Genomic DNA, 22,500 nt, shown 5'->3' with positions numbered 1-22,500 from the left:
CAAAACAAAAATCAGTGGAAAGTAACTGGTAAGTATGGGAGGAACTGGTCTTGTGAGTCGAAATTTTTTTAAAGTTCATTCCAGTACTGCGTTAGCTAAACAGATTACTGCTTATTATCTGTTGAATAATTTAATTCCTAAAAGTCCTATAGCCAATCAGAAATGAGCTTATTCATAAAAGTACAGTATAATCCAGTAAACCTGTAATTTTATGTATAAGCTAGTCTCTGATTGAAAAATGCAACAGATGTCATCTCAAAGCCACCTCAGGTGTAGTAGTTAGTGACTTGATGAGTGGTGGTCTCCAGTCCGCCAGTTTTGCATGTCCTAGTACTGTAGAAATAGCACAGTTAGCTCACAGCTTTGGAGGTTACCAAAGGAACTGATGTCTTTCTCCTGCTGGCTTAGCTTGGGCTTTTTTACTCTGAAGCAAGACATATAGTGAACGTAGCCAGAGAAGCTACCTTGCCACCAACCAGTGTAAACTACAGTGTTCTGGTGATAATCTAAAACCAGCAGTGCGCACATGGTGGGGTGCGGCCTATATACATTATTTGTATAGGTAGACCATTTTTACTCTTTAGAATTATGCCTTTTTTTAAATGACATACTTTCATTGTAAAAAAAAATTTTTTTCAAGCAGTACAAAAAAAATATATAAAGAAGAAAACAAATAAGAAAGTCCCTGTCAACCAGAAACAGGCAGTGTGTTTTTATTTTTTTTTTATCTTTTTTTTTTGGCCGTGCCATGCAGCATGCAGGATCTTAGTTTCCCACTAGGGATCGAACCCGCGGCCCCTGCAGTGGAAGCGCGGAGTCTTAACCACTGGACCGCCAGGGAAGTCCCTAGGCCGTGTGTTAAACTAGACTTCGTAAAGAAAGCTCAGAAGGTTTTCATGGATAGTGTGCCTCCTAGAAATCTGTCATCAAACTTGATGAAAAGATCATTGTTAGTGTCAAACCTTGGTTTTTTTCCCCCCCTCGTAATCTTCCCATCGCTCATATCATAAGAGTTTTGAAATGAGGTGGTCACTTGATGGTAATGTACACTGGGTTTTGGGGTTTTTCCCCACTATACTTTGTCTCATGGACCTGGACAGAGTAGCAGTTGTGTTTTTGTGCCTTGTCAGTGTGGGTGTGAGCTGATTTGTTTTATGCTAAACACTGGTAGCAAAAATTAATCTCATTAAGAGGGAAGTAACTTTACTTTCATAATCAGTGTGGAAAGGTACACACAGTTTAGTTTGGGGGAAATGTCAGGTTAAATGTTTGAATACTAATTAAGCTTGTTTAATGAATGGTGCATCCTCTCTGGTTGACAGAAAAGATTTTGTAAAGAAACTTATACTTGATTATATGCTTCCAAAATGGGTTTTCCCCCAAAGCAGTGCTCCTGTTGATCTAAACCTTCTTAGAATTGTTTTCATTACTTGTTTTGTTAAAATTGAAATTGTTCGATTTAGTCTCTGAACTGAGTTTCAGATAACTTGATCAATTTAAAAATTCCTTGCTACCCTTAACGAACAAAAGAACCCCACCATTGCAGATAGTTGATTCTCCATATTCACAGTAGTTAAGTTCTTTAAAACCACTGCAAACAGCAAATTGGCGGATACGGAGCCATCGCTCATAGAGGAAATACACAGGCTCCTGTGAGCCTCTGGTCATATTTTTGTCAGCCATTCAATACATAACCTTGCTTTATGTGTTTGTGTTTAAAGACACCTTGTTTAATATATGTAGTTGATGGATTAACAGTGAACTCACGGCCAGCAGCCTGTAACTCATGGCTGCGTGAGGCTCTCTAACAAGGCGCATCCCAGCCTTGCACTTTGGAGCACTAGACAGCACTTCAGCATGATGTTTGGGTGCTGTTTTATTCTGACAGCAAAATCACTAACAAAAAGCACAAAAGAGCAGAAAGCCTGGCACTAAATAGATTGTGAAAAGGACACTTGTTTACTGTTTGAGCTGAGACAAGGCAGAGTGTTGGCTCATTCAACCTCAGCTGGGAATGTGTGTGTCAGGTGACAGACGTTTCACTGCTCTGTGCATGTCTGAATGACAGCGAAAGGCCCCAAGTATTGATTTCAGGGTTACAAATACATTTTAGTGAGTAGACAAGTTTGCAAACGTGAGATCTATGAATAATGGGAATCAACTATTAAGTAGAAGAATATTTCTCAAGCTCAGTATCCTTCTTCAAGGATAAGTTCCTGCAAAGCTTTGAGCAATCGCACTGTCGTTGGAGTGAGTAAAAATAGTCACCTTCAGGAGCTTAAACGGAGGGGGCAAGCTCATTTGTTTAATGATAGTCTTATTGCTTAAATTTTTACTGCAAGTTAACTTAAGTTGGTTATACTGTTAAAAGGTTAATTATCTTAACCTCCCCCTATGACTTTCAGTTAAATGCAAAACCAAATAAGGCTTAAGGTGCTTAAAGTCCATTGAGGAGATATTCTTCACACTGATGAGAATTGTAACTTTTTTTAATATAAATTTACTTATTTATTTATTTTTGGCTGCGTTGGGTCTTTGTTGCTGCGCATGGGTTTTCTCTAGTTGTGGTGAGCAGGGGCTTCTCTTCGTTGCAGTGCGCGGGCTTCTCATTGCGGTGGCTTCTCTTGTTGCGGAGCACAGGCTCTAGGCGCGCGGGCTTCAGTAGTTGTGGCTCGTGGGCTCTTGAGCTCAGGCTCAGTTGTGGTGCATGGGCTTGGGTGCTCCGCGGCATGTGAGATCTTCCCGGACCAGGGCTCGAACCCGTGTCTCCTGCATTGGCAGGAGGATTCTTAACTACTGCGCCACCAGGGAAGTCCAAATTGCAACTTACTTTTTAATTCTAAATGAGATGCAGTTTACTTCTGTTGGTAATTATTTTAGCGGTGCACAAATGAATGGGGTGTGGGAACCCTTTGCAGCCAGAGGAGGTGTGGGTTGGGTCTGCGGTTCCTGCTCTCTGGCGCCCTCTCTGGGAAGGGAGTGGGCCTGATCACAGCTTTGTTTACACACAGGTGCTTTGCTTTTAGAATGATCCACACCCGAATCGCAGCAGAAACAGAAAAATGGGGAATGTCACCCAGAGGTGACTTTGTATTTTTATTTTGTCTTCATATCTAGCTTTTTCCTTTTGATTTTGTGTTCTAAATTATAACTTCTAAATTTCAGGTTTATCTTTTTTAATAACTGTATAGATTGTATTAGAAAACAATAAAACGTGCTTTGAGCATTTTTGTGTTAAGCCATATTAGAATATTATGGACTTTTCCTGCAAGCTAAGAATTTACAGCTCGTTTTATTTTTCTCTCCTAAGATTCTTTTTTTATTTTAGAAGTCTGTTAGCATTGAAATTACCCAACAGATTCACGTTTGGACTCATTTTGTATGCACTTTTGATGCTGGACAAACTAAAGAATTTAAAATTAAACTTAATTCACACAAGCTATGTTATCAGCTTTGAGACAGTAGTTTAAAAGATAATTCAATATCATCTTCCTCCTTCAGGCTTCAGGGATGACTTCTTAGGAGGCAGGGGAGGGAGTCGCCCAGGTGACCGGCGAACAGGCCCCCCAATGGGAAGTCGTTTCAGAGATGGCCCTCCCCTTCGAGGGCCCAATATGGATTTCAGAGAACCAACAGAAGGTATGACGATAACGTGAACGTGTAAATGGAGCTCTGAAGGGTGTCTTTTCGTGACACATTTGTAAGCCATGTTGTGTTTCCCTCCCCCAGAGGAAAGAGCACAGAGACCACGGCTCCAGCTTAAACCTCGAACAGTTGCAACGCCCCTCAATCAAGTAGCCAACCCCAACTCTGCTATCTTCGGGGGAGCCAGGCCCAGAGAGGAAGTCGTTCACAAGGATTTTGGGGGGGGGGGGGTTCGAGCGAGACCACAGCCTGGCTGTCCCCCAGACCGGCAGTCCTGCAGTTACCATTCCTGCGCCTGACCTTTGTCCTCCTTTCTTACAATGGAAACACAGAGCTTGTGAGTGCATGTCAGCAGTTAACAAGTGGTTTTTAGTACATTCTTGGCTTTGCTGAATCTACCTAGTGCCTGTTTTGTGCTTTTTTTTTTCTTTTTTTCCTTCCTGCCACTCCTTTCCTATTTTCCTTCTGTCCTTTTTCCTTCTCGCTCCTTGTTTCTTTCCAGCACATGAGTTTCTCTAGAGGGACAGAGGCAGCTGCCACGCGGGAGTTCTTTATATTGAAATGCTGCTTCATTTCTCTCCTTTGTTTTTCTGTTTTTCCTTTAGCCACACTGGGCGTTTCCTTTGATTTTTCTCAGCAACCTGCATGTTGAGTTCTGTATTGCTGTGGCTTCCAAGAAAAAAAACAAGTCACAAATTGGATAGCATCTTGTTTTTATTCAGCTGTTATCAACGTACAGAATTTGGGACACGTTGCTTTCAAAACAAGGATAAAATATCTGTTGATCTTTGCAAATTCCTTCCTGTAACTATTTATAGATAGTCCTGACTCCATTACTCCCTCCCCAGATGGGAGAATAGGCTTACATTTCAAACAGCAAAACCTAAAAGGATAATGTGAACTGCTGGCAGGGTGCACATAGGAGATGAATTGAATACACTGCTGCGTTCGCATGCTTTATTATTGCTCTTTCAATACCGTGTCCAAACCGGTTCCCTTCTTTCACCGGCCGTTTTAGAGGCTCCTCTGTGGCTGGATGTAGCGAACTGCTGTCTGGTTTCCTTTCTGCTGGCTGCAGAGGTGCTTTGGGCACTGCAGGTGGTAGCGCGGTGCTGGGCTCACTTCCTAGTGCGGTCGCTGCTTCCTCTCAGACCCCTGTTGTCGTGTGTTCTGCATCACTCCCTGTGTTTATCTGTTCCCCGATACAAGTAATAGTGAGATACTGCGCTTCCCACCATCCCTTAATTTTAGAGTGAAAGAATGGGCCTAGAATTACTCTCTTTCACTTGATGAATTGAGAATTTGACTATGCAGAGCTGTCAGGTAACTGGTAGGTGGCTTGAGGTCACTAGTTCTCAGCTTTAGGACGTTCACTGCCACATACAGTGTTCAGCACCCACCCAGGCTAGGCGGCAGCTTTTGAGCTTGAACACCTCTGTGTGAACAAATTCTTGAGCACCCGAGTCCCACTTCATCCAGTTGGGAGCAGTTCAGGGTCAGCTAGAGCCCCGGAAAAGAGAGACCCTCACCAGCATGACTGGAGGGCCGGGGGCAGGCTGGCCCACGCAGTGTGCTTAGAAAGTAGCTCCTCACTAGCTGCCATCCTCGGCTCCTCTTACTTTGTCTTTGTCACCAGGTCTCAGCAATTTACAGAACTCTCCCTCCTTTCCTTCCTTCCACCTGTCATGTTTGCTTCTGAATAAGAACCATTTGTGTAACACCAATACTTACCTTAAGAAAGACATGCATTATGTGGTTGTAATCAAACCTGATGCTTTCAGATGACCTACTTACATCTTCAGTGTGGAAAAGATTAAGAACAAAACAAATTCATCTAAACTTCTGGGCAATCCAGTTGACTTTTAAATGTAAGAATGGAATTCCAAACACTTAACACATTCAGCTATATGACAGAAAGTAAATCTATGGATATGGTATTTTGTGAATGATCTTTTAAATAAAAGAAAACCTTACGTAATATTTAATGCTTGTCTTTATTTTTGAGTTGTTTTTTAGCTGCTTGTGAAGTTAATTTTAAATTTGGAAAGTAGTGTCCAAATTTAGTGGAATGTACTGCGGAGTGAGCAAAGCGTCTTGCTTTCGGAAGTTACAAGATTTGTGAAATTATTTTAAAAGCTGGTGATGATCAGAGATGGGATGCCAACTTTCTTCCTGTTTTTTTTTTTTCCCCCAAAAACTAATTTCTCTTTTTTTTTGGGGGGGGGGGATTTTTTTAAATTTATTTTTGGCTGCGTTGGGTCTTCATTGCTGCGCACGGGCTTTCTCTAGTTGGGGCGAGCGGGGGCTACTCTTTGTTGCAGTGTGCGGGCTTTTCATTGCAGTGGCTTCTCTTGTTGTGGAGCACGGGCTCTAGGCGCGCGGGCTTCAGCAGTTGCGGCATGTGGGCTTGGTAGTTGTGGCTCGCAGGCTCTAGAGCACAGGCTCAGCAGTTGTGGCACACGGGCTTAGCTGCTCCGCAGTATGTGGGATCTTCCCAGACCAGGGCTTGAACCTATGTCCCCTGCATTGGCAGGCGGATTCTTAGCCACTGTGCCACCAGGGAAGTCCCCAAACTAATTTTTCTAACAAATGTTACATGATGTGGTCATAGTTTTTGGTTGGGTAAAGGAACTTTTAAAAACAGCTGCTTGTTTGAGAAGAAATCCTAGGTGCTCGTCGTGTGCACGATGGGTGCTACTTCATGGCAAGCAGGCTGTGTGTTTGAGGAGGCACTGCTGTGTAGTTGAGTGACTTTATGACCCAGTGGGCAAGGGGCAGGGCTTTGAGCTACGTGTGGGAGAGGCCAGGCTGGTGGGGAGGGTGCAGAAGTTGCTTACCTTGCGGTCAGAGCCTGACTGCAGCTTAATCTGGAGAAACAAGGCGGGGAGGATGGGTGCTGTTCCGGCCAAGTGCGTGAGGGACTGTTTACTGCAGCTGCTCCTCAGCCGAGGGCTTGGAGGAGAGGACTTGATGCCGACTGGTGTTTCCTTAAAAGAGTGGGAGCATTCCTGAGGCTGGAAACCCTCTGCCCAAAGTTAAGGAGTTGGAACTTGGTCTCCTGGAGGGTTGTTTTCCTGGGGCTGGTGGCCAGAGGCTTGAAATCCAACTCTATGAGCCTTTTTTCCAAAGGTTCTTTGGATTCCGTCCTAAAGGGCCTGTGGAATGTTCAGACCCTTGGAAGGATCATCTATGTCTCCCAGTAATTCAGAGGTTTCTTACGATTGAAATGTGACTGCAGCTGTCTTTCTGCCTCCCCCAGATGTTGCTGTTACTATGCAGTGGTTGCTTCTCACAAGCACCTCTTCCCTTGGCCTGTAATACTTCCGTAATATTAAGACATCACAGTGTTTTAGTACCTGTGTCTCATCCATAAGTAACTGAATTGAGACGGGAAGGTATGTCTTTCTCCAAATAAGCACCTAAATAAATAGGGTCATTTTCATAAAAGTTTGTACCACCTATGTGAGTGTTCCAGAGATAGGTTTAGACAGATAGTTGACATTCTCTCTGCTATTCTTGAACTGGTTTCAGAGAAACATTTTAGTGGAGTGCCAAGTGAGGCCCTTTTAATAAGGGGTTCAGGTTTCTAAGAATGTTCTTTCCTCGGAGTCCATTTTGTCCAAAGCCAGATTGTTTCTCCAGGTCCCGGGAGAGGACAGGTTTCCACAGCAGGCTTCCAGAAGCCTGGGTTTCCCATCATGACTCAAATGTCTTGTTTCTTCAGGGAGGTCTTGGTGAGCTCGAGGCAGAGAGGGGGAAGTAGTCAGGAGGGGCGTACGTTCGGGTGAGGAAGGAAGGTGTCGACATTGTTACCTAGCATCCCCTTTCAATTCGTGATTGCTTAGGGGTAGCCTGGTTTTCTCAGTGAAGGAAGTTACTTGGTAGAGATCGAGTCTAGAAGAAGAAAAACTGATTGACTTGAGTTTGTTAAAGCCGCTCTGGCTTCAGATGTGTTAGCAACAGCATTGCTTTGCTATGTCTTGAGATGGTGCAGTGCGGCCTCTAGAGATGCCTGTGCCTGATTTTTAACAACCTTATTATAATCTCTCTTCACGAGTTATGCTTCAGATACACTTTTGCTTCCTCTCAGTCCTCTTCTCAAATTCCAAATGGCTGTTGAGGTCATGCGGGGTCACTGGTACCGCGACAAGGTTCACTCTTTGGAATGACCACCTCAGTAGGACCTGAGGGGGCCCAGTGCTGTCTGTGGGGCTACTTGGTCCCGTGGAGGATGGGGTCAGTGGCCTGTTTGCAGTTCAGCTGCTGCTTGATGTCTGCACAGTGGGATTTCTCCCCACTGTTTTTGTAGGGAAATTGGGAAGGGAGATGGGTCACGTCCTGAACTTTCTGAAGGATCATCTGTACCGGAAGTCTGTGGCGCATGTCACAGATGGCTGTCTCCTGGCTCTCCCCACCCTCCCCAAACAGTTTGGCATGTAGGGTAGTGAACCATCCTAAAAGGTCCCCCTGAAGGGAGGCTGTGTGGACAGCAGGCTGGGCCCCTTGTGCTTCTTTCCAGGAACAGCTGGCCTGGGCCTGGCCACATCTGCCCTTGTTGGTGAGGAGCTTTGCTCTGTCTTTTGCATTTTCTTGGCCAGTCTTTAACAGCACTGAGATGTTTGAGTTGCTTTCTCGCTTGGGAGAGGTTCACGGGCTTATAAACACATCTAGTATCTGAGAGTTTTCCTTTTGCAGTTTTTTGTCATGAAAATGAGCCAAAATAATAAAAGCTATGTACTTAATTATAGCCTCCTACTAATCTCTTCCTCCATCTGTAACCACACTCTAACTGTAAAATATTAAATATACAAACAGAAGCGCACTCCTTTGCAGCGGCAGGCTCTTTGGTTTTCAGTTCTGGCACTTAGAAAAAATCTGTTTCCTGTACCTGTTCTTCCGTTCACTGTGGGAGACAAGGTAAATGGTAATAAAATGACTGGCCTAGAAGCTTATCTTTCCAAACGGGATTGGGAGGGAGGGAGATCAGAGAAGCTTTCCAGGTAGCCCAGAGGTTCTGTAAATAGCACCAAGACTCCTCAGAACTGGTAGAAGTCTCTCACATGCATTAGACTCTTGAAATTAAGAATATGCTCACTAGATTTTTTTAAAGTAATGTATCAAAATATAGATAAAACGGAGGTATTACATTCTAAAAATACATGAAGGGTATATGATGATTTCCTGCAGATCTGTAAGAGAAGAACAATAGGGAACTAAGCAACACATGAACAGGCATTTCACAGGAGAGGAAATACGGCCCCACAATGGTCAGCCTCTTTAGCAGTCAAGGAGCTGTAAGTCAAGACTACAAAGAAAATACTTTTTTACACCCCTCCACGTGGCAAGAAGCCTGACAGACCGGTTGCTGGCAAGTTTGTGGGTCTCTCAACATGTTACAAATGAGACTTGAGTACAGCTGCTGTGGGAATTCATTTGAAATTAGCATTAACCTGAAAATTGAATGTTCCCACACTCTAGCCCAGCAGTTCCCCTCCCAGATATGTACCCAAGAGAAGTAACAGCCACGCAGCATAATTTTATATATAAAAGTCACTTTAGAAATACACATAGATGACAAAAAAGTCACGTAGGTCAGGGGAGGCAGAAGAATTGGGAGGATATTCTAGGTTCCGTTGGGTAGCGAGGTCGTGACCAAAGATAAATCATAAATGGCTGGAGATGAGGGACAGGAATGATGCTTGTCTGTACCTTGAGAGTTGAGGGTGGCAGACAGCTTTATAGACAGGCTCCAGGGGCTTCTAGAATGTTGTGTACGCTTCTCAAGGTGCATTTTTCTGAAGAAAATCCCTCACTTCACACTAGCCTTTAAGGCAGGTATGATGCCAGAATATTCTCAGCCTTGGAGTTGTTGAGTTCTTAGAACTACTGCATTACTACCTAGATATCTTGCTTCTGTAACGTGTACATAGCTGACACTCAGCTGTGAGCTGAAAAGCCAATTAGCCCTGTTTGGAGTGATGGAAACTTTGAAAATAGACTGCTGATGGTTGTACAACGTGAATAATTAGTGCCGCTGAACTGCCCACAAAAGTGGCTAAAGGGGTAACTTTTGTGTTATATATGCTTTGTCACAACTTTTTAAAATGTAATATACCAGCAACCATTGAATTGAAAACAAAAAAACAAACAAAAAAAAAAACCCCGGGACTTCCCTTGTGGTCTAGTGGTTAAGACTCCACACTTCCAAGGCAGGGGTTGCAGGTTTGATCCCTGGTCAGGGAACTAGGATTCCACATGCTGCGAGCACAAAACAAAACCCAAGTGCACTAGCGTTTACACAACCGGACACGAAATATCTAATTTGGGTTTTGTTTTTTTTTTGGAAAACTGGTCTATAAATGAAATAGAACTTGGAGGAATTTGAGAATTGCCCAAAAGGGGGCAGGATCCTCCTTCCACTCAAGTCCAAAAAGGGTCTTTAGGTTGATAGGCCCCTGTTTTTTGTTTTTTTGAGTAACTTTATTTATTTAATTAATTTATTTTGTGCTGTGTAGGGTCTTCGTTTCTGTGCGCAGGCTTTCTCTAGTTGTGGCAAGCGGGGGCCACTCTTTATCGCGGTGCGCGGGCCTCTCACTGTCGTGGCCTCTCTTGTTGCGGAGCACAGGCTCCAGATGCGCAGGCTCAGTAGTTGTGGCTCATGGGTATAGTTGCTCCGCGGCATGTGGGATCCTCCCAGACCAGGGCTCGCACCCGTGTCCCCTGCATTAGCAGGCAGATTCTCAACCACCAGGGAAACCCAACAGGCCCCTGTTTTTATAGATGGAAAATGGGCTCAGAGAGGGTGCAAGAGGGCTCCTAGGTGCCACTGTAGATGGGCCCTGAGACTTTGCCGGTGTTTGGCGGTCACTTCTCCAGCATCTGCCATCGCTTAGGCCGCGACAGAAGCCAGCATGTAGAACAGAATGCCATTCCCACTGGACATGTTGGAGCTTCTGTCCGTCTCTGCGGGCAGGAAACCCTGGGCAGGTACATAGTCCAGGATTGGATGGAAACCAACACAGGCTTGTCCCAGTGGGTGAGGAGAAGCCAGGCAGGCGGTCCCAGAGAGCACCTGCGCTCAAGGGTGGTGAAAAGACGACAGGCTTTGGAGGCTTTGGAGTATGGGTTCAAATCCAGCTTAGCCTCTGAGCCTCAGTCAGCTCACCTGTATAAGAAAAGTAAGGTCTCCCTCCAAGAGTTGCCGTGGGACTTAAACGTAGCACTGCCCCACGTGGGATGAGGGAGGCAGCAGTGATTCTCAGGCTTGGGAGTCACGTGATGTTGGCTTTAGTCCTGGTGCCACCACTTGCGGGGATGAGGATTGCTGCTGATGCTCAGGGCCCACGGGCTCTCCCATAAGCTCCAGTCCCTGCACCACCCTTCTCCCCCGCGGGGGGGCAGCAGCGGGCGCCCAGCCCTTGCCTTTCTCTTTTGGTTGCCGCTGGGCTTCCTGGCGGCACTTCCACTGTCGCCTGGCCGGGTCTGGGAAGCCTGTGGACCCTGGACTGGGGCTGAAAGAAAAACCTTGTCCCAGCAGAGAGGGGCCCAGAGCTGGGGAGCCCAGGCTCTGAGATGCCAGACAGATGGGGGTTGGGGTGACCCCTGTGGACTTCCTGGTCTCTAGCGGGTGGGGCGCCACTAAGAGTTCAGCGGCCTTGGGCAAGTTATTTAGTGGCCAGTAACGGGAGGCACTGGGGAACATTTTTGCTGCGTGCGTGCGGCGCACCCATCTCTCTAGCGCCATCCTCACCTCTGAGGGAAGGGCCCAGGCACCAGGGCAGCAGGTGGAGGGAGTGGGGGCTGAGCTCTAGCCGCCCTGCCCAAGGCTGGCTCCACGCCTCTGTGAGCCTCATCTGGAAAATGGGTGTGCGGAGGCTCCCAGGCCTGGCAGAGGAGTCATGGTTGTCCTTCCTTCTGTCCTTCAGCTTGGTCCCTTCCTCTGCTGCCAGGGACTGTCCACTCGTCTGTCCATCTGTCTCTGCCCATTCGTTAGTGATGTCTGCCCTGATATATGTCTGTCTGTGCCCATCCACCCACATCCCATGTTGTGTGTGTGTGTGTGTGTGTCTGTGTGTCTGTGTTTCTCATTCTCTCTCTGCACGTATATCTGTGTGTGTGTGTGTTTTCATTGTGGACGTGTATTTCTATGTGCGTGTGTGTGTTTTCAGTGTGTCTCTCCGTGTCTTCCTACTCTCTCGCTGCCCGTGCGTGTCTGTGTGCGCTCCCCCATTTCGTTCCCTTTGTCCCTGTCCCGCAGCGTGTGTCTCTTCCTCTTTGTGAGACATGTGTTTGTGTGTGTGTATTTAGTGTGAATTTTGTGTGTGTTTGTGTGTCCATGTCTTTCTTTTCTCTCTGTGCCTGTTTGTGTGTGTCTCTCTGTCTCTCTGTCTCTGTCTCTGTCTGTCTGTCTCTCTGCCTCTGTCTGTTAAGAGCAGAGCCTGTCCGGCAGAGCAGCGGATGTATGAGGGATGATTCAGTGGCTGACAGGAAGCTCGCCGCCTTGCATCCTGCCTGCCAGTGTCTGTGGCATTGACATCGGATCAGGCAGGTGTGTGGGCTCAGGATGAGGTGGCCGCAGTGAGGAGCCCCCCGCTCTCAGGTAAGCCTTTTCCAGGGGTGCCTGGAGCCTGGCCCCCAAGGCAGGGGTCCTGAGGTTGTCCCCCCGACACCCCACGGGGTTGGGAGTGGCCCTGCTGGCCCAGCAGGAGCGCTTGGCTGCCCGCCGGGTGGGCTGGGAAGAAGCCGGGATGCCCGGCACCCCCTCCCTCGGCCCCAGCCCTGTCCTGGCGCCCCCAGCTAGCAAGCCCTCGCCCCAGACCCTGTGGCACTAGAGGGGCAGCTGATTCTGGGGCTCTGGCCCCTCTCCCGCCCCGCCTTCCCCGGCCCAGCCTGCACAGCCCTGGGAAGCCCCCCAGGGCGGGTTCCATCACTTCCAGAGTCCAGTGAGGGTCGAGGACAGCAGCTCCCCAGGCCCAGACCCAGACCCGTGAGCCTTGGTTTCTTCATCTGTAGAACGGGGCTGTAACGACCCTGCCCCAGGGCTGTGGGAGGATGGGAGAGATGCTACAGACAAGCAGAGCCAGGTCCTGCCCCTGGCCTGGAGGAAGAAGCTGTCCTGGCCACCCCGCCCAGCCCCCAGGCTGGCCACCAGCTCTCTGCTGGGGGGCTGAGAAACTGTAGGCCCTGGGGTACTCTTTGTTTTTTTTTTTTAATTTAATTTTATTTATTTTTTTATACCGCAGGTTCTTATTAGTTATCCATTTTATCCACATCAGTGTATACATGTCAATCCCAATCTCCCAATTCATCCCACCACCGCTTTCCCCCCGGGTGTCCATACGTTTGTTCTCTATATCTGTGTCTCTATTTCTACCCTGCAGACCGGTTCACCTGTACCATTTTTCTAGATTCTGCATATATGCGTTAATATACGATATTTGTTTTTCTCTTTCTGACTTACTTCGCTCTGTGTGACAGTCTCCAGATGCATCCACGTCTCTACAAATGACCTGGGGTGCTCTTGGCGCCCTGCTCTGCCTACGGGTGGCCCTGGCCTTCACCATCTCCCACCCGTGCCCAGAACAAGGGCTGCCCCGGCCCCTACCCCGGCCGCCTGAGCATAAGAGCCTCCATTAGAGACCTCTCGGTCAGCCTCATCTGAAGGCCAAGGTTATTTGGGAAAACGGAGCAGAGCCCAGCAGATAAGCCTTTCCAGGGGTCGGACGGGGACCTCTGGGTCCACCCGTACCCCTGCAGCCTGACCTTCAGCCCTGGTGGGCCTCAGTTTCCCCATGTACTACATGAGGAGGGCTGGGAGGCTGGGCAGGAGGGTTGCCAAGGGCCTTTCAGGGTGAGAGGCTGGGTGCAGAGGGTTGCTCAGCCCAGCCCTGAGAGCTTTTCCGCCGTCGGCTTGTTGCAAAACTTGTTCATATGAAAACTGCCCACTTCCCTTTCTGCTATTTTGGCCTGCAGGCCACGGGCTGTGGCGGCCTCCCCTCCCCTCCCCACCCGACTCAGCCCTCCCTGCCCCCTTGAGGCCCTCCTGGGGCTGCCGGGCCTGCCTGCGCCAGGGGCCCAGCTCCTCTCCCTCCGCCCTCCCCTGCCCCACTTGTTCTCAGGCCTGGTTGGGAAAGCAAGGAGAGAGGACAGATTGATTCATTCTGGGGGGCAGCCACAGAGTTTTTCTCAAATGAGCCTCTCTTTTAAAAAATATTGCGTGATTCTTAAAAATGTAATATAAGCAAATGTGGAGGCCTTGGAGTCAGCCAGCCCTGGGTGTAGATCTTGGTTCTGTGACTGGTCAGCTGTGTGACCTTGGGCAGAATACTCACCTTTCTGGGCCTCCCTCTCCTCCCTTGGAAGAAAGGAGCTGGCATCTCCAAGGTGATGCTACCCGCGTCTGTGACAACCGAAGGGCTGGGGCAACAGCGCTGCTCTCCTTCAGATCCCAGCCCCTCCCAGGGTCCCACCGCGACGCCCTGCATGGTGCAGTAGGGGGGGCGCTCAGGCCTGCATGTCTGGGGGACCCGGCAGAGAGGGCTTCAGGTAGGGTTGACCCACACTGCTCAGTGCGGGCCGTCCAGCCAGCTCTGGCCCCAACAGGGTGCGGCTGTCTCTTCCCATCCCACAGGGACCGTGATGATGGCGAGTCACAGTGGTCACAGCCAACCATGCCCCACCGGCCGGCACTAGCACCTTACAGGCATCCTCTCGATGCTGGGCCTCAGATGACAACCTGAGTGTTGAGTGTCATCCTTTCCCTCGTTTAACAGAGGGGTGACCGAAGGCCGGTGACACTGGGATTCAGCAGCTGGGGCAGAATTTGTGTTCTCGTGCTCCCCTCCCTTCCCTCACCCAGTGCTGGGTCGGTGGAGATGGACCAGGGCTGGGGGCATCCCGAGCGTCTGCAGGGCCAGGAAGCAAGAGGGCTTTCTGATGGTCGGGGTCCTCTGGGAGGGAGGGCAGCAGAGGTCAGCAGCCCAGGTCCCGGGGCCTTGAATGCCAAGCTGAGAGTGTGGACTTGAACCTGGGATCTTAAGCAGACCCCGGCGGTGGCCAGTACTGGACCATTGTCCCATGGGTGCAACCCTCCCATGTGTCTGTGCCCAAACCTCCTGTGGGGCAGAAAGAGTCTCTGTCTTGACCAAAGGACAAAGACGTCAAGGGTGGGAGCCCAAGGGAACTGTCCAGACCAGCCAGCTGGAAATAACACCCTCAGCAAGTTTCTCTTCCGGAAGCCCCAACCGTGATCCAGGCTGGACGTGCTTGTCCTCCCAACGACTCTTTGAGGAACGGCCTGGGTCGATCCCAGTCTTACAGATGAGAAAACTGACGCCAAGAGACCCCGAGGCACAGGCAGGCTTCCCTGCTTCAAGGCCAGATGCTCCCAACCTCACCAGCCTAAGATGGACTTGGGCCTTGGCTGGAGGCCCGGGAGGGAGGCAGCCCCGGGGCAGAACGAGGTGGGGGGGAGGGAGGAAGGTATGTGGCCTGGGAGGGCAGTGCCCAGGCTCGTAGATCCCCTCGGACAACCTCCTGGGGTGATCAGGTCATCCTCTCCCCTCGTGTGGAGGCCGCCGGGTCATGAGGTTTGGGAATGGTCGTTTCCGCTGACTCACTTGGAGTTTGGGGGAAGGAGAGGTGACTTCTTCATGACGGGCCCCTGACTGGGGCTCAGCCCTGCACGGAGATTCCTCGTCATCTTTGCCACAGGGAATCAGGAAGCTCAGAGTGGCGAGGGGGACGGCTGGGTGCAGTGCAGGCCTCTGGGGAGCCCAGAGCAGGAGGGGGACAGCACAGAGCTCAGGTCTCCCCAGGCCTTGCTTTCCCCAGCTGGGAAGCAGGGAGAAGCCTCCTCCCAGGTGGGCCGCGGCAGGAGGAGCAGGTGTTCACCGAGGGGACACTCAGTAGCGTGGGCTCCACGTGCCCACCACGGGGCACCGCCCCCTCAGGACCCCCGGCTGCCCTCAGCTCTGTCACTGGCATTTGCAAGGGGGGGAGCTGTGTCTCTTTATAGTTGTAATGATTCTCCTTGGAGGGCCCCTCAAGAGGGCTGTACTCACCAGGCCCCCCTGTGTGGGTGCCTGTGGCTTTGCTGAGGCCTGGCCGTCACAGCGGGGCCCCGAGGCTGGGACCGGCCACTGACCAAGAAGCAGCCTTTTAGCCCCACCTCCCAGCACATCCCACCACCAGCCACCAAGGTCCATCTGCCCAGGCGCCCTTCTTCCCCTCCTGGTCTCAGGCCCACCTCCTCCAGGAAGCCTTCCTGACCTCCCCCCTTCTGTCACCCAGGGCAGGAGGAATCTGGGCAGATGGGTGTTTTAGGAATGGAAATCCCACCCCCAGCTTCCCCAGAGGCCATGGGTGGGAGCGGAGAACCACCCAAGGGTCGATGGGGGCTGCCAGGGGCTCCTAGGCAGAAGGGGCCGTGGACTCTGAGGTTGGGGAATAAAGCTGGGCTGGCAGGAGGCAACAGGATGCAGTGGGCGGGGCCGGCGTTAGGGTCTGGAGGCTGGAGTTCAAATCCTGTTTTTCCCCTTAGCAGCTGTGGGATCTCTGGCTTTTGTTTTTCTGTTTGTGAAATGGCTCGAGCCTCCCCCTCAAAGGGCAGTTGGGGGGTAGGTGAAGACATGTGTGGGGGTGTGCACATACATGTGGTGCTGTCTGGCGGGTCTCCAGAACCTTCCAGCACTTAACCAAGAGTTGATGATGGCCCTGGGAGCCTGGGGTGCAGGTTGGGGGTCAGATGGGGGAACAGGGCTGGTTCTGTCCCTGCCTGGTCCCAGAGCAGGCAGGGGAGGTGATGCTGGGCTCCGCTGTGGGGTTGGCAGGGGACAGTGGGGGCCAGAAACCTGGGGTTCCTGGAGGGGGCGGCCCTGCAGCCTCCACCCCAGCTCACAGTGCCCCCACGTTGCAGCCCTGCAGGAAGAGTGGCCAGGAGTGGACATGAGCGCGGACACGGAGCTGCTGTGGCCGGGGGCGGCCCTACTGCTGCTGCTGCTGGGGGCGGCGGCCGGCCTGTGTGTGCGCTGCTCCCCCCGCACAGGTAAAGGCTGGGGTCACAGGTGCGAGGGAGGGGCGTGCGGTGTACCCAGCGAGCCACTCAGGCCCAGACCTGGCTGCAGTCGGAAGGGGCAGTCAGATAAGCCTCAGGAAGCAGAAGTGAACCCCAGGGGCCTGGGTTTCTCCTCTGAAGACAATGGGTCTGGCTCACTGGGGGCCTCGGTTCTGCTGGGTCAAGGGCATGTGTCTGGGGCCGATGGACTGCGCTGGACAAGCGTGGGGAGGGGGGCTGGGCTGCCTGCGTCCGCCTTCTCCACACTCCGTGTTCCTAAATAAATGGTGAGCAAGCCCCGCCAGTGTCAGGTGGCCCCAGTGATCGGTGGCTTAGCCCGCACGTCCGGTCTGAGGCCTGCACGGGGCACAGGGCAGACACAATGGTTGGGCCTCGGATCTCAGTTCCCACCTGGCCCCGGGACGCTTGCTAATCTGGTCCTGTTCTTGCAGGTGCAAAGAGGTCCGAGAAAATCTATGAGCAGAGGAGCCTGTGAGTGTCTCAGTGTCCCCAGCACGGTGACGCTGTGTGCCCTGGGCATGGGTGTCCATGTGGGCATCCCCTCGGGCACCGCCACACCCCACCCCTAACCCCTCACTCACGCCTCCTCCGTGCCGGGCTCTAGTGGGTTCTAAGCAGTTAGGGGAGGGCGAGGGGGTGCCCAGGGGCTGTCCAGACCCGGCCCCAGCCTGGTCGGGGAGGGCTGGGGATGCCACAGGAGGGGAGGAGGGGATGCCACTCTCCTGCTAGCCCAGGAGCATCTCCAGAAATCCCCGCAGTGACCCCAGCCCTGGGGAGCGTGCTGTGCCGGTGCTGGAGGTCGACAGAGGAATCCCACCCTCCCGGGGCAGTGAGGGGAACAGAGACCGGGCGCTGTGTCCGAGTCTCCCCTGGAAAACACTAAAGGACCTCAGGGGAGGATATGGGTGTGAAACTTGGGGGACCAGGGAAGGCCTCCTGGAGGAGGCGGGAGGGATTTTAAGAGAGAAAGAAGGCAAAAGGGGACATCCAGAGAGAGAGGGAATGGTGTGGGCATTTGCCGATGTCGGGCCGGGGTGGACACTGTCTTGGGGATGAGGTGGTCGCTGTGAGCATGTCTTGAGAGAGATCAGCTGAATGCGGAGGAAGAAGAGTCTTGACTGTGGAGAGAGACCTTGGCCTTTGTCCTAAGGGCCAAAGGGAGCCACGGGAGAGCTGGAAGCAGGGCAGTGGGGGTGAGATGAAACGGGGCCACTGACCCCAGGCAGAGTTGCAGGACCTGGGCAGGAGGGAGTTCCAGGCACCTTGGGGACAGGCTGGCCGTTCTGTGAGCCGTGGGAGGGTCAGCAGTGCTGGGCGCTGCAGATCGGGGGGCGACCCAAGAACAACTCGAGGCAGGAGGGCAGTCGCCAGTGGTGTCCTTACAGTGCCTGGTGGAGGGCTCTGAGACCTGCGTGCACACACGTGCACAGGCCTGCATGCCCACTCGCACCCACAGGCTCCTCCAGCACTCGCTCATGCGTGCACTTCTCACACTCATGGCACTTGCTTGCACGCCTGGGCAGGCACTCACATACAAACTCACACACACACCCTCTCTCATTTCCTTTTGCAACTGAAAAACCACAATGAGATTTGAAAATAGAATTTTCCCATCCATGCCCACTCCTGGGGCCGGGGCTGGACTTTCCAAGGCTTTTGGGGCCACTTGGTCCTCTGGCTCGCCAGCCCATAACCTCCACCAGGGCTGGGCTGGGCTCCCCTAGTGCCCACCCACACCCCTGCCCCAGGGCAAGTTCCTCAGTATCTTCCCTCTCCCCTCCTCCCTTAGTCCCTGCCCACTCCAGGCCCCTGATTAATCTTAGAACTGAAGATAGTCAGAGGCACAAGTTAAACCTCCTCACGTGGGAGGTGGGAAAACTAGGCCTAAGTGGGAGGAGGTGGGAGGGGAGACTTGGGCTCTCCCCACCTCACTTGGGTTCAGTCCTATCAGCCTGTGTGTGCCAGGCCCAGCTCCTGCTTCATTTCCTCTGGGAAGCCATGCCTGACTCTCTTCTGTGGTTTTAGGGCATCATTCCTAAATCAGATCACTCTGACCCCCAGCCCCCCAGGCTGGAAGGCTGGGGCAGGTCACCATTCTGGTCCAGGGGAGGAACCCAAAATGGTTTAATGATTAGCTAATCTGATCCACTATCCTTAGCAGTGGCTTTCATTCCCAAGGGCATTTCATGGTCCAAAGTGGCGGCTAGAGCTCCAGCCCTCATCTCTGCCTTCCAGGCAGTAAGTAGTAAGAATGAAGGAGAAGGACAGAAATGGGGCATCCCAGTTAGCAGTGCCTCCTTAAAGGAGTTTTCCTGAAAGTCCAACAACCTTGGCTTTGCATGTCATTAACCAGAATTATATGGTCACACATAAATGCAAGGGAGGCTGGGAAATATAGCCTTTTATTAAAAATTGAGGTAACACTGGTTTATAACATTATATAAGTTTCATGCGTACAACATTATATTTCTACTTCTGTATACCCTACATCGAGCTCACCAACAAAAATTTAGTTTCCATCTATCATCATGCAGTTGATCCCCTTCACCCATTTTGCTCTCCCCACCCCTGGTCACCACAGGTAACCGCTATTCTGTTCTCTGTATCTATGTGTTTGTTTTTGTTTGGTTTGTTCATTTATTTTGGGCTTTTTTGTTTGTTTCTTTTTTATATTCCACATATGAATGAAATCATACAGAATTTTTCTTTCTCTGTTTGACTTATTTTACTTAGCATAATTCCCTCAAGGTCCATCCATGTTGTCACAAATGGCAAGGTTTCATCTTTTTTATGGCTGAATCGTATTCCAGTGTGTATATATACCACATCCTCTTTATCCATTCATCTGTTGATGGGCACTTAGGTTGTTTTCATGTCTTGACTATTGTAAATAGTGCTGCAATGAACATACGGGTGCATATATCTTTTCAAATTAGTTATTTTGTATTCTTTAGATAAATACCCAGGAGTGGGATTGCTGGCTCATATGGTAGCTCTATTCTTAGTTTTTTGAGGAATCTCTATACTGTGTTTATAGTGGCTGCACCAATTTACATTCCCCTCAACAGTGCCCAAGGGTTTCCTTTTCTCCACTTCCTCGCCAACCCTTGTTATTTCTTGTCTTTTTGATAATAGTCGTTCTAACAGGTGTGAGGTGTTACTTCATCACGGTTCTGATTTGCATTTATTTCCCTCATAATTAGTGATGGTGAGCAGCTTTTCATGTGTCTGTTGGCCATCTGTATGTCTTCTTTGGAAAAGTGTCTATTCAGTTCCTCTGCCCATTTTTTAATCAGGTTGTTTTTTTGTTGTTGAGTTAATTATATATTATATTATAAGGGGTATTAACCCCGTATTGGAGATATCATTTGCAAATACGTTCTCCCAGTCGGTACGTTGTCTTTTTGTTTTGTCGATGATTTCCTTTGTTGAGCAGGTCTGCAGTTTGATGTAGTCCCGTTTACTGGGAAATACAGTCCTTTGGATGGGTATATGGCTGTCTAAATAAAAATCAGCGTTCTGTTTCAAAGGAAGAAGGTGATGGTTAGATACCTGGCTGTGTCTGCTAAGCCTTGAAGTTACCTCACCAGTTACTGGGGAGTAAATGGCGTGTGTGAACAACTTAAGAGGACCGTGCTCTCTTAGGAATGTTAAACACTCCTGGGATGGCAGGTGGTGGGAGCAGTCTCTTTGCTGCTCCTGGCTGACGTCACTGCCAGGTCCCTGAGCAGCTGCCCCAGCCCTCCCCACAGACTCTCCTGGGCATCTCCAGGGGTCCTGGGGAGGCTCTGTGGGGGCATATGTCTGGCTGGCAGCTGGCTCCAGCGCAGGGCCATGTGAGAAGTGTGGGCACGCGGTGGGCAGGCAGGGAAGCACTCTAGAGAAGGGGTGCATCAGGAAGCCCTGGATCTGAGTCCCGGGGGGCTGGCAGCCCCTCCTCACTCTCGCCCTGGTCTGTCCCTCCCTGTCCGTCTGTCATGCCCCTCTGTCCCTGGGGCTGTGGGAGGCCAGGCCCTGGCTCAGCACAGCTCCATGTGTTTCCAGGCAAGAGAATCAGCAGAACTTTGCAGTGGCCCGGACCTACACCTGTGAGTCCCCAAACAGAAGGGTCCAGGGCTGGGCTCGGGATTGGGAGCATCCACATCAAAGTCCCTTTCGTCCCCATTGTTCTGAGGCTGTGGCCAGGCCTGATCTAGTGGGGTGATGGGGTGAGGGGCCTGTGCTGGGCAGCTGGCCTGGGGGGCCCAGCCAACACCCCATCAACCTTTGCAGTGGTCAGGGAGGCCTGGCCAGGGCCCCTGGTGGACACGGCCTCCAACGCGGCATCAGCAAGGTAGGAAGGAGCCCCTATCCCAGCCCCACGGGAGGCAATGAGGTGGGCCCCAGGGTCCCCACCTGGCTGAGCCCAGGCCAAGACCTTGCTGCTTCCTCGGACCTCAGAGCCCCAGTTCTGATTCTGAGGGCCCTACCGGGGGGCTGTGGGACTGTGGCCTCCAGACCCCCAGGAAACCCGGGGCCTTCTCCCAACCCCTCCTCAGCCTCTGCCCCACTCCCATGCAGGAAGGACAAGCTGCTGCAGTTCTCCCCCAGCCTCGAGGGTGAGTGCCCTGGGACACAGGGTTGGGGGCAGGGGCGAGGTGGGACAGGTACTGAGCAGGAAGCCTTCCCAGAGGAGAGACGCTGTGAGCTGGGCTGGGAGGCCCGACGGGGCTGGCCCAGCAGAGGGAGGGGACGGAGAGCAGGTGTGAGGGCCTGAAGATTGGAAACACCTAGGCTTCTTCCTCCGTGGTCACAGCTGGGAGGGGGCGGGGGCTGGGGAACCAGCATTGAGCCAACCCAACAGGCCTGGCCTTTCTTCCAGATTCTTCATCCTCCAGGTACCAGAACTTCAGCAAAGGTAGGTGGGCTTCATGGAGGAGGGGGCCGCAGTGGGGCATACAGCCCGCGCTCAGCCCTGATTCTCGCCTCCTCCTGCAGGAAGTAGACGCAGATCAGATGCATCCTACATGTGAGTGGGCTTCTCCGGGCCCTGGCCACCCCCTCGCCCCGCTGCCCACCCTTCCCACCCTGCCCGCAGCCTCCTTACGTGAGAAAGGCCTCCTGCCCTGGAACCCGCTGGCCCAGGCAGGCTCTCCGTAGCTGTGTTTCCCTCAGATGACCGTAGCTTTGGGGGGGCTGAGGACAGGGACAGGAAGGAGCCCTGCTCTGTTTGGGGGTTGGGGAGGCCGTCGGGGGGCCTCATCCTGTACCACCCGGTCAGAGACGAGTTCCACCGACCCTCAGATAGGAAGGGCCCCCAGGACGTCTCCTCATCTCACAGTTGGGCAAACTGAGGCCCAGGGCAGGAGGTAACTTGCATAAGGCCACACAGTGAGGTGGCTGGAGCCAGGGCAGCTCAGGGCTGCAGGGAAGCAGGGTGGGAGGATCGGGGGAGACCCTGGCAGGGCCCCCCGCAGGCTCTGGGGGCAGTGACGGCCGGAGCAGCCCTGGCCTTGCTGCCTGCTCAGGAAGCTCCCGGCCCGACCATGGGCCTGCCCAGCAGTTGGTGCTGTGTCTATGTTTTCTTGCCAGACACCCCTTCGCCACGGACTATTTCAATTGTGGGCAGTTCCAGAAGCCCCCGGAAGGTGAGGCAAAGGTCGATGAAGGGGAGAGGGAGGCGGTGGCCTGGGAGTGCAGCTTCAGAAGTCACACCCCCAGGGCGGGGCCAGAGGTGGCGGGAGGATGTAAAGCAGGAGGCCAGGCCTGGGTTCAGGTGGCTGGAGGAGGCTGGGCGGGTA

The 22,500-nt window shown here is 51.9% G+C and overlaps 2 protein-coding genes across 4 annotated transcripts in view; both read left to right on the top strand.

Moving 5' to 3' along the window:
- Positions 1 to 3,944, top strand: part of EIF4H (eukaryotic translation initiation factor 4H) — a 23,598-nt gene extending 19,654 nt beyond the window's left edge. Inside the window, exons 7-8 of the mRNA XM_024747221.1 lie at positions 3,502 to 3,639; positions 3,730 to 3,944. Of these exons, the coding sequence (XP_024602989.1) occupies positions 3,502 to 3,639; positions 3,730 to 3,944 (353 nt within the window). The remainder of the gene's footprint in view (positions 1 to 3,501; positions 3,640 to 3,729) is intronic.
- Positions 3,945 to 11,131: 7,187 nt separating this feature from the next.
- The window catches only part of LAT2 (linker for activation of T cells family member 2), a 15,621-nt gene continuing 4,252 nt past the window's right edge, over positions 11,132 to 22,500 (top strand). For 2 of the 3 annotated variants that reach the window (XM_024747212.1, XM_024747211.1), the window contains exons 1-9: positions 11,132 to 12,244; positions 16,562 to 16,690; positions 17,152 to 17,191; positions 20,765 to 20,808; positions 20,993 to 21,053; positions 21,281 to 21,318; positions 21,582 to 21,617; positions 21,698 to 21,728; positions 22,292 to 22,347. In XM_024747212.1, the coding sequence (XP_024602980.1) occupies positions 16,591 to 16,690; positions 17,152 to 17,191; positions 20,765 to 20,808; positions 20,993 to 21,053; positions 21,281 to 21,318; positions 21,582 to 21,617; positions 21,698 to 21,728; positions 22,292 to 22,347 (406 nt within the window). In that variant the 5' untranslated portion in view covers positions 11,132 to 12,244; positions 16,562 to 16,590. Of the gene's footprint in view, positions 12,245 to 16,561; positions 16,691 to 17,151; positions 17,192 to 20,764; positions 20,809 to 20,992; positions 21,054 to 21,280; positions 21,319 to 21,581; positions 21,618 to 21,697; positions 21,729 to 22,291; positions 22,348 to 22,500 lie in introns of those variants that run through there. The other variant, XM_024747213.1, reaches the window with a different exon arrangement.

Source organism: Neophocaena asiaeorientalis, unplaced genomic scaffold, assembly GCF_003031525.2.
Source record: "Neophocaena asiaeorientalis asiaeorientalis breed wild unplaced genomic scaffold, Neophocaena_asiaeorientalis_V1.1 scaffold607, whole genome shotgun sequence".
Taxonomy (NCBI): Eukaryota; Metazoa; Chordata; class Mammalia; order Artiodactyla; family Phocoenidae; genus Neophocaena; species Neophocaena asiaeorientalis.
This window is presented reverse-complemented; position numbering and strand designations above follow the sequence as displayed.